The 15853-nt window shown below is 37.1% G+C and overlaps 1 protein-coding gene across 3 annotated transcripts in view; it reads left to right on the plus strand.

The window, feature by feature from the left end:
* The window catches only part of DCP1A (decapping mRNA 1A), a 30227-nt gene extending 18350 nt beyond the window's left edge, over positions 1-11877 (plus strand). For 2 of the 3 annotated variants that reach the window (XM_042880435.1, XM_042880437.1), the window contains 5 exons: positions 1165-1284; positions 5430-6182; positions 7180-7245; positions 8266-8484; positions 9919-11877. In XM_042880435.1, coding sequence (XP_042736369.1) covers positions 1165-1284; positions 5430-6182; positions 7180-7245; positions 8266-8484; positions 9919-9999 — 1239 coding nt within the window. In that variant the 3' untranslated portion in view covers positions 10000-11877. The remainder of the gene's footprint in view (positions 1-1164; positions 1285-5429; positions 6183-7179; positions 7246-8265; positions 8485-9918) is intronic. The other variant, XM_042880436.1, reaches the window with a different exon arrangement.
* The last annotated feature ends 3976 nt before the right edge of the window (positions 11878-15853 follow it).

The following is a 15853-nucleotide window of genomic DNA, read 5'->3' on the forward strand; positions in this document are numbered from 1 at the left end:
AATTTGTATTTAGGAGCAGAAAGTACTTATTTGCATGGTACATTCCAGATGGATCATACAGTAATCCTTGTGTGCAGCCCACGAGAGATTGGCAGAGTGTCAGCATGAGAAGGGGGCAGAGAGTGAAAAAGAGATTTATGAAGGTCTGAGTGATTTAATCTAGGATTCCAAATCAGCTTAAATCCTTCAAGTACTTGCTGCATCCAGGCCATATGTGAAAATGAATGAATTCTGAGATTTTTTTTTAATGAAGTGAATGGATGTTTTTTTATAGTGTTTTTGTGTGTATTTCATTCTGAGAATGGAAATATTGCGGATTATCCTCTAGTGAAGGAAATCTCTGTATTTTGTTTTGTTTCTGTAAGTAACTCTAAGGCAGTCCACTATTTCAGGCCCAAAAAGAAGCCTGCTAACCTTTCAGATTGGTGGCTAAAAGGCATAAAGGCAGGAGTTGTTTCTCTGTCCATTTTGTATTAATCTCTTTCAAATAGATTTAGAAAACAATAATAAAGCTCAGATTGTTTCTAACTTCTTGCTGAAAGGTTTAACCTATGTTTTGTTGCTGTGACAGGTAAGTGACAAAGAAATGGTGTGTTGTGCTGATGTTCATCCATATAGAGATAAGGTGTAGTTAGGTTCATCTACTAAATGCTAGACTGTTAGTTCTATGGTTGCTCTTCCACTAGTGCTTTAGGTTGTAATAAGTGTTGTTTATGTATTTGTTAAACATGAAAGTCAACCCAATCTGTAAACAGTTGTAAGCTTATTACTTTGACTTTCTTGTCCTTTTAGCCTTATTCACCTAAAACCCAGTTAACATCTTCTGAAAATATTGCACGTTATTAAAATCTAGTGGAAATAAGTCATCAACAAGCCCTTTATCCAGTCGCTTCAGAATGATTTCTGACAAGTTTTTTTCTAAGCAGCTTTAAGTTCTTGATTTAATGTCCTCAATGGCAGCTAATGCAGGAAAAGAATGTGAAAAGCCTGTCTTTATTTTCTTTGTTTTATTCACTCCTTTAAAAATAAAAGGAAAAGTGTTATGAACACGTGCCAGATAATGTATATCTTCGTATGATTTTACTTCCTGAGACTTGGGAATTCTGCGATGTCTGTCAAAAGTCAATATTTTGACCAAAGTGGATCTGTATTTTTTTTCCCCAGAATCAAGTCAGTGATTTGAGTGTCATGTCAAGTTCTGCTGTGCAACAACATGCAAATGCCACAAAGCCAGAAAGCACAGAGACTTCTGAACAAAACACTTCATTACAAGTGCAAGATCAAGTAAGTTTAATTCAAACATATATAAGGTGCTACTTCTTTATTTAGTACTTTGTTTTTGTACCAGAAATGCCTGCAGCATCATCTTGCTGAATGTATTTTGCTTAACTTTAAAATAAATACATTTGAAAGTGTAAATTCAGTTTAAGAATGGGTTTTAGTCTCTATTCTCATCTCCTGACTGCTTGTCTGAGATCAGCTGGTATGATTCACCACCTCCACCACCTTCTAGATAAACTAGTGGGTTTTAAGGCTCTTAGGAGCCTACAATCCATTTTTTTGCCTTAATGCTTAAAAATATAAGATGGTGTCCACGGTACAGTGAATATTCAAGTGTGTTTAAATGGGTTAACTCAGATCCTGGTGTGTCGTGGGCTCTATGCTGTCAGTCCATGATAGTGTAGAGTTCTGTGCAAAATGACTGCAGGGTGAGGAAGCAGACAAAAATCACCAGTGTCACAGCGACAGAGTGAATATGGCATCAGTCCGTTGTACGCTGTTCTGTAGACTTCAGAGCAGAAGCTCAAGCCGTGCTTTCCCTATACTACTTATATAGTATAATCACTAGAGTGGTTGAAATATAGGCTGCAAAAGTTCATTAATTGACTTTAATTGCCTTTTTTCTGGTAAGCATTTATAAACAAAGCACCTTCATATAATACTCTCTAGAAATTGGTTTTAAAATGATAGCTTGTGCTACATCTAAATTCTCTGTACCGACTTGTACCTGCTTACAGTGCCACCCAGTGGGGACAGAAAGATCAGGAGCAGTTCTCTACAGAAAATACCCCACTGAGGTGATCTGGAGGAGTCTGCCTCCAGGTCCTTCCTGTAGCTTTACTGTTGTTTTGAATGCAGTAAACCACCATGTCTGAAAAAGGAAATGCCTGAGGAAAATGTGATCTTTCATTTAATATTTGTAAACAAAAACTTAATTTGTAGTAAAAATAATATCTAGTTCAGGTTAGGATATGAGTAGCAAAAATCTGTTTCAGTCGATGGGTTAAAACAGGAGGACAAGAGAAATTTCTTCGGATTACTGGCTGTCACAGTGCCCTCCATCTCAACAGCACTTCTGATGTAGAACCAGCACAAGTGATAGACTGACCCCTGGCAGCCAGCTCTGCTTGCTGCATGCTTATGCTTGAGGCCTGGCAGAGGGCTGCCTGAGGCTTTGTTTATAAGAAACGTAGTCTTTTTGGCCACATAATTAGCTGAAATGGCTGAACTTGCCAAACAGTAATAAGTAACAAGGGGAAAAAATCAGAAAGATGAGATTCTAGTAAAATGCTATGAAATAATTAACAAATTTACAGAGCAGGTAAAACTGTGCTTTAATGCCTTTTCTGTTGAGCAACTTAAAACTATAGCTGCAGAGATATTGAGGGGGGGAAATGGTTGCTATGTATGATACTTTACTTTTGTAAAACTGGGTGGGTTCAAATACAGTACAATGATGATTGTTCTTAATTTCTTTTTTAATAATGTGGGCTACTGAATGAAGAAAACAATTTCAACAGTAAGAGTATGTTTTTACCTCATTAGAGCAGATGACCAGTGAAATTAAAAACTACTGTGCATATAAGTACTTTGAGATCCTGAAACCTCTCTCAGAATGTCACATTTGTGTATTGATTGCTTGCTAAGGATGTCACAGATGTGGGAATGACAAATCGATGTCTGCTCTGTGATATTTAGAGGTTCGAAGTGGTATCATGAAATGTTTTTGCACCAGTGGTCAGCAAAACTGAACTAGAACACTGAAATTAAATTTCTTAGCACAAGCTCTGGCTGCTGATTCGCATGTCTCAATGTATCTGAAATGATTTCTGGAGGAACCCTCTGGGCAACGCTCTGTTCCTATCAAGTAGAATGATCGTGTTGCCCTCTTTGCAAGCCCCTGCAGACGAGGGTCTCCATAACACAGTGAGTTGATGACATGCTTAAAATGCAACTCAGCCAGAGATGAGTCAAGCAAAGGGATGTGCTGTGTATCTCGTTGGGAATTAACTCGATGTTTGTGTCTATATCCATGGAAGCGGCTAACCTGACCGAGATTGGAGCATGATAGATAACAGTGAGTTAATAAAGAGAGGCCAGTCAGCTCGTCATACTGAGGTTAAAAGCAGAATTTCAGATGGAATAGTCACTTACTCCTTAACAGAATTTTTGTCCTTGAAGAATGGGTCTTTACAGTGGTAAGATTAGTGGATTTGAAAACAGCTTCATAGGAAGACTTCCTAGCATAGGAATTGGCAAGGTTTGTAAACAGTACAATGTCTTAAGTGCAAGATGAGTGTGCCTGGCATTAAGCCAGCTATTAATAAATAACAGCATTGGTGGCACAAACGAGTAACCTGGGCAGAATTCAGTAAGATTTCAAGCTCAAGGCTTTGTGCTAGGCTGCTTACATGTTATCTGCACTGCACTATGTTCATTGCTCTTATCAGTGTTAGTAAAATTGGAACAAGCATAGCAATGTTGTGATATAGTAGTTGTCATTGTACAATACTGTCTTTGTTTTGACATACCATAAGAACATGCTGGAGTTATGCTGCAGGCCATTCAGTCTTCTGAACAGAAGGTTATATTTTAATCCAGCTGTTTTACATAACTTCTGGTCCTGTGCAACCTAAAAAAAAAAAAAAAAAAAAAAGCAGGAACAGTTTGAGATATTGTTGTTAGTAGCTGTTTCTTTTCTCTGTAGAAAAATGCATTTGAAACAATTCCAGCTAAAATAACTGGCTTGGAATAAATCTTGCTTATTTTATGGTAGAACTGGCAAGTAGAGAATGAGGAGTTAGCTCAAACTCCTTGATTATACTCCTAGAGAAAAAGCATTCTTTTTTCTGCAAAATGGTAAGCATGAGCCTGTGATTCATTAGATTTGATTTATTTTTTTTTTTTAAATGCTTCCAAAAATATTTGAAATCTGTTGGACAGCTGTTTGAACTATACTGTACTGCTACTTCAGCAGCTGAAATGCATGCAGGTCTGCTCAACCCTACCTTTGATTTGCTTTCTCATTCTGTTGTTACTTTTTCTTTGAAAGGAGAAAGTGAAAACAAATGACTTGGGTTATTTTTGTTACTATGTGTCACCTTAGTTGTCTTATTAGGACTTCTCCTATACTGAGACTAATCCTTTTTCTGAAGAGACTCCTAAAATAAGGAAAGAAGCATTTTTCTATTTGTGTAGCCAACATATGATTTGATAGGAGTGCACTGTTCACAACATAACTTGTTTTTGAAGGGGAAAAAAATAACAGTAATACACAAGTTCTTAGTGGACAGCTATTTCTCTTTGCTGACCTTGTATTGTTTTTTTAACATAGGGAATGCTGTTTAAATTTCTCTTCAAGGAAATTTGATGTAAGAGACTTTCAGCACATTAGAGGAAATGTGTATTTTTTTCAGTACCTTACATTAATGTGAGTATAGGATTTAGTGACAGAACCAACTTCGGCTTAATGTTTTATTACACTTTCAGCAAAACACTGTAGCTATCACATTTCAAACCCCAGGTGGCTCTAAATGTCTTCCCCAGAGCCAGGCTTGCTGGAGTTAAAACTTTTAGAACTTTTGCCTGCTTAAAACTTGTGAAATTACCAACATATAGTGCTTCAGCAGAAGGCCATAACTGAACATAGAGTTTAATTTGCTGAAGTAAAAGTGGTAGTCTGCATGGTTGTGTGCAGTTACTAGTATATTATTATTTGTTCACATTTGGAACAACTGACGTGGCTTGAATCCCGTCAGCTTTAGATGGCTGCTGTCAGTTATCCAGCTCATTTTATATCAACGGAGTCTCTTGGAATTTGCTGTATTGTGAAACATGGCTAGTCTTGAGTTAATTAGCAGTGTCACGGTTCAACAATATTTATGTCCTAAATCCTTCGAGTCAGAGGGAGAGGCAGGATGTGATTAGTTTATATAGACTGGATATTCCTCGTAAATGAAATGGACTTAAACATTTCTCTAAACAGAGGACAGTTGATTTCCAAATTGTATTTTGAATACATCTGACCTAGCTGTTTTTCATAGTTTTCTTGAAATTATAATACTGACTTTGTCAGAGGCACATTAATCTTTTCTTTCCAAATTAATTATATTATATTAATTATAAACTTCCTTCTCTGTTCTTTTTAGCCATTTCAGTCAAGGCCAAAGCATCTGACTTTAGAAGAACTCTTTGGGACCTCTGTACCAAAGGAACAGCCTTTACCTCTGTATCCCAATCCAGAGAGAATGGAGAAGTTGCAGACTGACTCCTCTGCCAGAGAGCAACAAAACTTGCTTTTGCCTTTTTCCTTTGACCAGACAGCAGTAATACAACCACCACAAGGGAAATCGGAAAGTCCGAACGTTAAAGCTAGTGCCAATCCTTTGAGTCAACAGGAATGTTTGACACCTATGCTTATACCTCCAGCCTCGGTTTCCCAGCCTGATGTTTCAAGCTATTCAGTTCGTTTAAGCCCTATACTTAATTCATCCTCAACAATGGATGCTGCTCCTGCTCAAATGCTTCCTGGCCTAAAGCAAAACAACAGTCTAATGCAAGTTATGCAGCAAGCTACCAAGCAGATAACCCCGCTAGTGAATCAGCCTTCTGAAGTGAACCATGCTCCACAGAATTTAATGGCTGGCCAGAGCCAGCTTATAACACCCTTGACATCAGCAAATACAGGAACTGTTTCAAACACGTCCCATACAGGTGTTGATCTTCTCCAGAAACTCAGGTTGACTCCACAGCATGACCAAATGCAACAGCAGTCTATCACTAAGACTTCCTTAACACCAAACATCTCTGCCTCGATTGGCCAACTTGCAACACCAGAAAGCTTCAAAGAATCACACAGTAAATCATCAACCTTGAACAGCAAAAAAATCCCTTCCCTGCAGGTATTCTTTGAGTTATGTCCCTACAGATTTAAACTGTATAGGCTGCAAATATTTTTTCATTTGAAATTATGCTGTTACATATATGCTTTTTAAAAATAATCAAGGAATTCTTGTGTGTGACCGATCAGATTGTGAACCTTGAAATCTAATTCTTGCCATTAGTACCTGCCGTCAGTGACAGACTTCTATATGGAGGAAGAGTTTTTTCAGGCTGCTGCTGTTATTACATGAATACATTCTAAGGAATTTGCCTGTACTTGTGTCAGAAAAATGCAGCAAAAATGTAATCTGAGAAGAAATTGGCAGTTGCAGATTAATTGGTGCTACAGGAGTTAATTCTGTGGAAGTATATAGCCCATGCCTTCTTTGAAAGTACAAAACTAACAGCTTCATGTTTTGGATAATTTTGCCTTGGCAGTTTCGTACCACTTTAGTATTGACCACTTCTGTTGGGGATTTCTGTGTACTCCACTGAGATGTTATTTAGCAAAGTGGGCCATAAACTGATTTGTTTTGTCTAATTAACAACCTTGATCTGTACTATCCGAGAATCACTTGTAAGGGGTCTTCTAAACTTTTTGTTTCTTGCAGGCAAATCTATTGTCTACGCCTCAGTATAACCCCAAGCAATAAGCTTGGTTTGAGAGACTAGGTGAAAATGTTACTGCTGCTCTGCTAGGCTAGTGCCTGTGGCTGCACTGTAACCGTTCTGTCAGTTAGTGTTGCTCTGCTTTACTATTGGCTACTTCTGTAGTAAAGATGTTACTTTAGATGATTTTGTGGGTTTTTTTTCCTCCAAAGGCAGTAGTAATTCTCTGTAGTGCCCTATTTGGAGGTTGTACAAACTTGGTTGCCTCTTCTAATTACAATCATAGGCAAAGCCAAGGTTTGATCTTTCTTGCTTCTGGGTACAGTGATAATGTAAGAATAAAAACTATCAAACAAAACTACTTACTGCTGTATCCAAGTTGTGAATTATGCTCTCTTTTCAAATTAGGCTGTACAACAAAACAAAGAACCAGAAGTATTTCCACAGTCCAAGACTTTACCTAAAGTCAGTCAGGTAGGTGAACAAACACTTCAGCACATTCGGTTTACTTGTAAAATAAAATGCGGATTTTAGAACTGCGGTAATTGGTATCTGAAATTGTCGTATTGCTTACTCTGACAATATCTGAAGTGCTTTCATTGGTCAGAAACAAGCTGTACTGAATCAAGGAAGTATTTCTGTAAACTGCTGTGAGTGTGCTTTTCTCCTGTATAGTATATTTTATGGCTGGTGCTAGTACAGATACGGTAATACATTTTTGGATCTGCAGTATTGCAGCACCGTTTGAACAGGTTTTTCATTTGCTCTGTTTCAGTACTATTGTTATAACATTGCTGTGGGATCTGTCAGCCTTATGTGCCTCAGAGTGGATTTCTGTGGTAAAATGTCAAACAGACCTGTAGAAGGATGGGATGGGGAAGGTGATTGTCAAAGTATTTCCCCATTTTCTCTCTTTCCTGTCCAGTTGCCTTACAGTGAAAAAGATCGTGTGCTTCAATATTTTAATTATAGTTCATTGGTCATTTTAAAATATATTTTTAAATGTATTTGAAATTCTGAATTATTTTACTCCCAACCATACGTGTACTTGGAGACCATTGAAGTACAAAAACAATAGGAAACAAATGCACTAGGGTTGCCCTTTGTGTAAACTCCTGAAGAAGAAGAAGGAAATTTGAAAAACTAACAGCACAAAAACCCCATAGTTTCCTTTCACGATTTAGATGAAAAGCTCATCTTCTGTGATGTTTGGGGAAAAAAAAACTGGAATGTAGCAACTACATGGGAATGGGTCTACATGTAAGAGCACTGAAGGCTGCCAGCTTCTTCAGCTTGAAAAATAAGAATTTCTGTTGACATTGAATTACTTGGTAAATAGCATTTCATTGTGAGTAGCTGTTCTGTAGTGCCTTTCTAATTTACTGTACCAGTAGCTACAATTTTTGATATGTTTATGTTCATTTCTACAGTCTTTTTTATAACAGCACTCATTCCTTCTGGACACAGTGCTTATTAACTTTCTTTTTTCTGCAGGTTGCACCTCCACCGTTTGTTACAGCTACAACTACAGTAGCTCCTTCAATCCTCTTGTCTCCTAGTGTTTTCCAGCAGTCAGCTACAAAACCTCCTGAAGTGGAAAATAAAGCCAATTCTTCATCACCTTTAACACTTGGAACAACAGAGATTCAGACAGTACCTCCTACTGTTCTCAGTAGGTCTCAGCTTCAGGAAGCACTGATACATCTAATAAAGGTCCTGTCTGAAGAAAACTCAGTATCTGATGGGTGGGGTTACAAGTACAGTAGCCAGTACTGAGACTTCGATTGTAAGATGGATGACTTGCAAGGACAGAGTTCTGCTTGAATCTTTCTTTCACACACATCAACTTGTGAACACTTGAGGAAAAGATTATGAGTATAGAAGCAGTAGTATGAGGGGCAAGGGTTGGGTTTCTTTTAAGTGTTTCTGTTTTCCTTTGGAAAACTTTCCTGTTGCCAATTACTTCAAGCTGTTCCTCATCTTTAATGTGTGTATATTTGGAATGGAAGTTACGAAAAGTTCTAGCTGTACCATTCTTACTGACTATAAAGTTCAGTTGAATTAAATCTGTAATGTTGGGAGTAGCTAGACAGATCAGCTATGTTATAGGTAACAAGTAGAAGTTACCATGGATGACAGCCATTCTCGTAGTTCAGGATTCTCTAGCTTTCTCCATGCTGATGTTACTTGGTCTTGCACTCAAAATGCAGGTCTGAAGTAGCAAATAATATCTTCCCAATTAAAAAATTATGATCAAAAGGGCCAACACCAGACCGCAGTATCATCTCAATTGCCAGATTTACGTGTTGGCTTTTTTTGCATATTAGTGTGTAATTTTTCCTTTAAAGATACAAAACTAGCTTGCCTCTAAGTCTTGCAGCTGAGTTCAGTTGTCAGAGGTCTTCGCTGTTAGAGATTCTCACCTTAATGGTCTGAAGAAAGTTGCTGTGGTCACTTCAGAGAGCTGACCAGAATATCCGCGTCTCTAGTCTTCTTTCTATATTGCTGTATATAGGCAACACTTGTTGTACCCCCACAGCAGAGGAGTACTTGCAGAGTGCTCCAATGAATTTTTATTCATTATGTAGAGTTTAGTAGAAAGAGTACTACATCTTCAGCCTAGATAATTACCTACTATCTGAAGGAGTAGGACTCAGGAAATATCTCTAAATGCTTTCTATTTCACTTCCCAGTAATTCTTTGACACGGAATTTTCATATAACTCACTGCAATCCTCAGACTGATTTTGCAGGCAGAAGTAACTCACGTAATTTTTGACACTTCTGCGGCCTTTATTTGGATGTTGGTATACAGGGTGGAATTTACTGTATCTTAATGTTTTTTGTACTCTTCTCAAAGAAAGTGCATAGAAGAAAGTGAAATTGTGTAACCAGGGCTGACCTTGGGGCTGCTGTTTTTTTATCTGAGTATCCATTGTGCTTAGTAATCACTATAGCTGCCTTCACAGTTTCAAAGTCTGTGTTGTCTGTACAGCACTGCCTTTTGTAAGGCGGGCAACTAATTCCCTTGCCTTAACCCTCAGATAGATAGCAGCATATTACGACTCTTATGCACAACTTAAACTGACTTAAATTTTACTTTTTTTACATCTTTTTACTAATGTTTCTGATGTTTTTTTTCCTGCAGAATGATTCCCGTTTTCTCAGCACTATTCATGAAGTCTACTTGCAAGTCCTAACCAAGAATACAGACAACATTAAGCTATAATCGAAGCTAAATCTGCTTAGAATGTTACCACTTTAGAAATAATTATGCCTCATCTATAAAACTGATATTTTTTTAAAAGATACTTAGTTTTCAATGTCTTGAATTTGAACCCGTTAGGAAAGAGTATTCCTTAAATACTTCAAGAAAGTAATGTTCTCAGAAGTGATTTAGGTTTTCACTGTGATTGTCACCAGCAGACCTTTCTTTTTATTGGGGGAGGGGATTTAATTTGCTTATGAGCTTTCATTTGCATTTTTGATCATGCAGATGTTTGCTCTGGCTTCTGTTCCTAGCTGTATTCACCTTTCAAGGATTACAGACTACGTACTACTTAAACTAGCACATATGTAGTATAGTACACTACACCACACCAGAACAAGACTTGATTTTGGAAGCTAGTTCCAATTCTAAGGTGAGAATTGAATGCCTTGTGACTAAGGTGGCAGATGTGGGGAAGAGAGGGATTTGGAAGCCAGGCCTTTGTAGCTAAATCTTTAAACAAAAGCTTTAAAACGTGATTTGCTGAGTACTTTAACAGTCTCTGGCTTGTGCTGATCATTTTATCTTTTAAATATTTCATTAATCTTACTGCTTCATGTTTGACATAAAACAGATATCCAAGTGAGTAAGGCTGTTTTCTCTAAAAAGGTGGAATCAGAAATATACAAAATCTTCAATGATTGTATTAGTTTTAAGCAACAGAACAGTTCTGTTGTAAGTTGAGGTTCTTTCAGGTTAAGTGTAGGTAGGAGGCCACCACTGGAAGACCACTTTCCTGTTCATTAGTGTTTGATATGACTGAAATACTTTGTTTCCCTTTTGGCTTAAGGATGGACCATATCTTATTTGGATTTCATCCCTCAGTTGTATCATAACTGCAGTGTTGAGAACTAAGCAGATGGGGAACAATTGCATGCTCTTCTCTTGGCTTCTCTCCAAATTATTTGTCTATACTTCATGCTCTGAAATTTATCTAGTTAACATGTTACTGCTTTTTGTATATTATTTCCTAGTTCAGCAATGTAAGAATTTAGCATCATACTTTCTTATTTGAAATCAGAAAGATTTCTAACTATATTTTCTTATGCTGCTGTGTAGGTTTACCCATGGCTTGTATTTATTTCATGAAGTTATACAAAGGTAGTTAACAGGACTTCAGGTCTGAACTTTTTCCAGCAATACTAATTTTAAAGGATGCTTTTGCAATTTAAGGAAAAAAAATTTTTTTTTGTTTATTCAGTAAAAAATTAGTCTGTAGTGAGTTCTGATGCACTGCTTTTTTCCCCTTCCCTCAAGCACTATTGAAATTGAAGAAAAAGATTTAGTTCCTTTAAAAAAAAAAAAAAAAAAAAATTATGCATATCCTAAGGATTAGTGGAGGTTAACATAGTCAACGTACCCAGTCATTTTTGTTGCAGACTAGCAATGAGCTGTAATTGTTACTTTTCACAAACTGGTATGTTTTAGATACAACAGATACTTACATTTTTATGTATTTGATCTGTTTTAGTTTTTTCATAGTTTTTTAGTAGAAACTATATTTTCTTTAGCACTACCTGCCTTCTGAGAAGTTCTTTGCAGCCTTTGAGTTCAGTGTTTTCAGTTAAAATATATGGTAGTTTTGTTAGAAAATGTGCAGGATTCAGGGAATTACGCTAACGTTGTGCACATTCATCAAGAAATTGATTGGCTTTAATTGTAGCATTCGATCTCAGCAATATGGACTCTGCGCCTTGCTAAAGAAGATGGGAACTTCCTACACAAATTCTGGAGTTAGGATACTGTGTGGGGGTATAACAGTAACACTCAAGTTAGGTATAAGGTCTCAACTAATCTAGTGGTTGTGTTAGAAGAACTTTAATAAACCCATGTGCAGTTCTTGGGGGGGGCCCCCCCCCCCCGAATGCATAGTGTAAGCCAAATGCAGAGCCACTTTTTCAAAGGTGAGCTTCATATTTCCCTGGCTTTGAAGGAAGATTTGATTTGTGTTTCTAAGAATAGAAATAACTAATGATATTTGTTGCTAGATACAGTCGTATCCAAAGATATATAGTAACAATAGAAAGAGTTGTATTTTGAGTTCTTAAGTGATACAGAGTTGAGAAAAATAATACTGCTTAGAGCAGCAGTGCTGTTGTGGGAGTTTGACTCTACTCTGACAGCTGAATATCCTTGGCTTGGTTTTGTCATGCACTAGTAGCAGTATGTTATCAGTTCCCCCAGCTATAAAAATGAATTGGAAGACAAACAATCAAATCACTTCTACTGCAAGAAAAATTGTTCATCTTGAACACCTGCGTGGATATTTGGCCTGGCCTCTACATGTAGCCCATAGACACTGGAACCTACTTGGGTGTCTTCCAGTACGCTGCAGTTAGTCTGTCATTTATGAGCAGTGAGATAAATCTCTTCAGAGATAAGTTGCATTGTAAAACACAAGCTTAACTACAGTGTAGAACTTGAGTTTATTTGTAATGTAGCCTGTGTTATTTAAGAACTTTAATTTCCTGCTCCTCTTAATTTTTGCATAAACCTAAAATTAGCAGCTTGTCGCCATACTTGATTTGTGTTAGCAATAACTAGGGCATATAGAAGTGACCACAGAGTCACTGCAGCAATTTATTTTCACCATTTTCAAGTGTGGAGTTTATTGGTGGATCTGCTGGCTTAATGGATTTATATCTATTAGTTCTGAGAAGGAAAAGGTTTGTTTAGACTTTACTCTTCACATTAATTGCATTGTCTAAGCATGTTTTTTGTGGCTGGTGTTTAACTCACTTTAAATTAAAAATGAAAGAGTTAAGCCTGATCAAAAGCAAAACATGCAGCTGCTGCTTTATTCAGGAAAATCAAAATCCTCAGTTTTGTAGTTAGACTTGATCTGCTGGTTATTTAATAATGCAGAGTTTATATGAAAGGTGCCTAACATCTGTTAACTTAGAAGCAGTGTATCTTTCCAAATTAAACAAGATTTGGAGAACGATCGAATAACGTTTTAAAAAAGCTTAGTTATTTGTTTTGGTTTCTTATGTATGTTTAGCTTTGTGCATAAATACTCTATTTAAACATTTGCTCCTGGATGTACCTTGGTTTTGCTCGCATTTCTGACTGCTTCATTTTGGTATATTTCTGAAACCCACTGTGCCATGTGTAGTCACTGATAACACTTTCTGAAATATGTTTAGAATAAAATGTTAATTTGGGCCTTCTTGTTTTTAAAAGTATTGTAAACAATTCATCTACCCTTTTGCCAGCTATTTGTGTTGCTTTGAACAGCATATCTTAACAGGAGGAATGTGTGCAATATATCACCTCACTTTTGTCTGGCAATGTTACACAAATGTTAAGATGAAATACTTTCCCTTCAGGTTGGAAATACTGCAGTATCTTTAATTTGGTTGTCTATTTATATTTATCTAGTCAGTGTATGGGCATATGGTTGTTTGGCTTAGTTTGTGTTTGGTTTTTTAGTTTATTTTTTAATGTGTGTTATGTGCTTTGAGCAATTCCTGAGTTTTACCACTTCAGTGGATGCACCAGTCCCATACCCATCTGCATGTGCTGTGAGATGGAGACGACAGGGAAGGAGGCCTTCAGGAGAAATTTCTGGGAACTGGGAATGAGAGGAATTTTAAGTCAACAAGTGAAGATACTGCTTCATTAACATTTTTAGTATGGTATGGATTTTATAGCACCTATGTATGTTTGCAGTTATTAAGTTATTGCATAAATGTTTAAGAATGAACATTTTTCATCCAAAATTTTGTATGTTTGCAAATATATTTTTGTAATAAAACCTCAAAACAAATGTTTCAGCACCTCCTAAAATCTTGTAATGGTTTGTTTTTATTTCTAGAGTTCAGGGTTAGTGTTTTCCAGACAAGTAATTCAAACTTCAGTTCATACTGGGGGCAAAAACAAGTGCTGCTTATTGATGAAATAAATTGTCCTGCTGTAAGGGCAGTTGAGAATAACATCTGTCACTTGTAAGTGCTTCTGGCCTTCCTCTGTGCTGCTTGCATTTGCAACCTGGTAAACTGACCAATTTCCTTTCCATTAAGAAATACAGCTGCAGGTTCACTGTAGAGCTGTGAATGGTTTTAGTGCTTTATCCCTTTATGTGGTTTTTATGCTTCCCCCCTCCAACCTTATAGACATGGCACGTGAAACTCAACAAATCCAGTGCTAATCTTTGATCATAGACTTGGGAATCTGAAGCTGTCATCTTATCTGATTGCTGTCATGTAATTGTTCTACCCAAATTTCACGCAGTAGAACAGAGGCTGATAAGGAGAGAGAGCATAGCAGAGCTTCTGTTGAAAAGGTTTTGAAATTACACAATCTTACAGCAAATTCTCATAACTGGATGCTTGCACCCATTTTAACTACCCAAAAGAATTGGAGATGAAGCATACTCCATGTCGGGAGAGGTCACTGAGGACCAGTGTTTGTTGTTCTGCTAGTTCATGCTGAACTCCAGACAGAACTATCATATAAAATAAGTATGGGAGTTGTGTATTTTCTTTAAGGTAACTGAGGAGAAACTGGAAACAGCCTGAAATCCAGCATTAACTTGTTAGGTACTTTGGTCAGTGTTGAGGAAGTGCTTTTTGGTGGTGGTGCTGTTAAACTGTCTTCCCTGGATCTAGGTGCTGCTGGTTACTGTTATCCTCCTAAAGTGCTCCCCTTTGGTTGAGGAAATCAAAGTAATACTTCTGGTTTGCTTTGTTTGACTACTGATAAACTGAATAGCTCATGGTCATGGGCCAAATTAGTTGTAGTCACATATTTGGTAAGGATTCTGCTCCACTTCATACTCATTACACTGAATAACAGAACAGGCTTAGCGACAAATCGTTTTTTAGATAGGAAACCTGTTGTTCATATAACTTATGTATTTATGAACAGGATGCAGTCAAATCAGTAAATACAGTTTTTAATACAGATGCTTTTCTCTTTAAACTTAAACTTAATGTGAAGTTCAAAAGATTAGGAATTGTAACAGTTCAGCTGGTATATTCAACAGGGTTTTTTTCCTCCATTTTCACACAACCTGTAATGAGAATCAGATATTTTTTTTTTTACCTTTATTCACTTTTACCAAGTTTATGAGGAGTGGCTTTCAATTTAGCAGACGTACCAATTTCAGTTAAACCGCAGTGGTAGGTAACTGAAACATCGCTATTAGGTGTAAAGTTTGGCCTTTTTAAGCAGCAACTACGAAGTCACTCTTAGAATGCTTCTAAATAGGCTCAAAAAGTGTTGCGAAAGAGAGCAGTTACGGCAATTCTGAAAGACTGCTTTGCAGTACAATGAGAACCAGGGAGTACCCTGAGGAGTGAGCCCCTGGGAAAGGAACAGCAAAAGCATGCAAGTAACTCTGAAAGGAAATATTGCAGAGACAAGTACAGCCTTGTGAAGATGTGTCCTAAATCACAGAAGAACATATTTACATTTGTTTGTATGTACTGCTCTTAGATATCTTAAGGTATTTCCAAAATTCAAAGGAGTCTTGCCTATAAGAACCACAGATATTTCAGGATGTATTCATAAACAGACTACCGTTCTTGGTACAGCAATGCGTAATTTACTAGATCTGTGGTTTTTAATCTTTAGGTATCTAGAAGCAGCATAATGGAGTTGCCTCACTCAAAGCAGAAGGTAGTTGGTGTTTTTGCTTTCTGCCTTAAATAACATCTCAAAATCTGCTGCTTAGGACATAACTGTTCACACCTCACTGCCTTTCTTTGGTCAGTTCAAATAAACTTTTAAAAAACATTTCTTCCATAAGCTATTCTTTAAAACTCAAGAAGCACTATTTTCAAAATAAACTTAGGGAAATATAACCACAAAG

Source organism: Lagopus leucura, unplaced genomic scaffold, assembly GCF_019238085.1.
Source record: "Lagopus leucura isolate 7727_CA_CO unplaced genomic scaffold, USGS_WTPT01 Super-Scaffold_100026, whole genome shotgun sequence".
In the NCBI taxonomy this organism is placed as follows: Eukaryota; Metazoa; Chordata; class Aves; order Galliformes; family Phasianidae; genus Lagopus; species Lagopus leucura.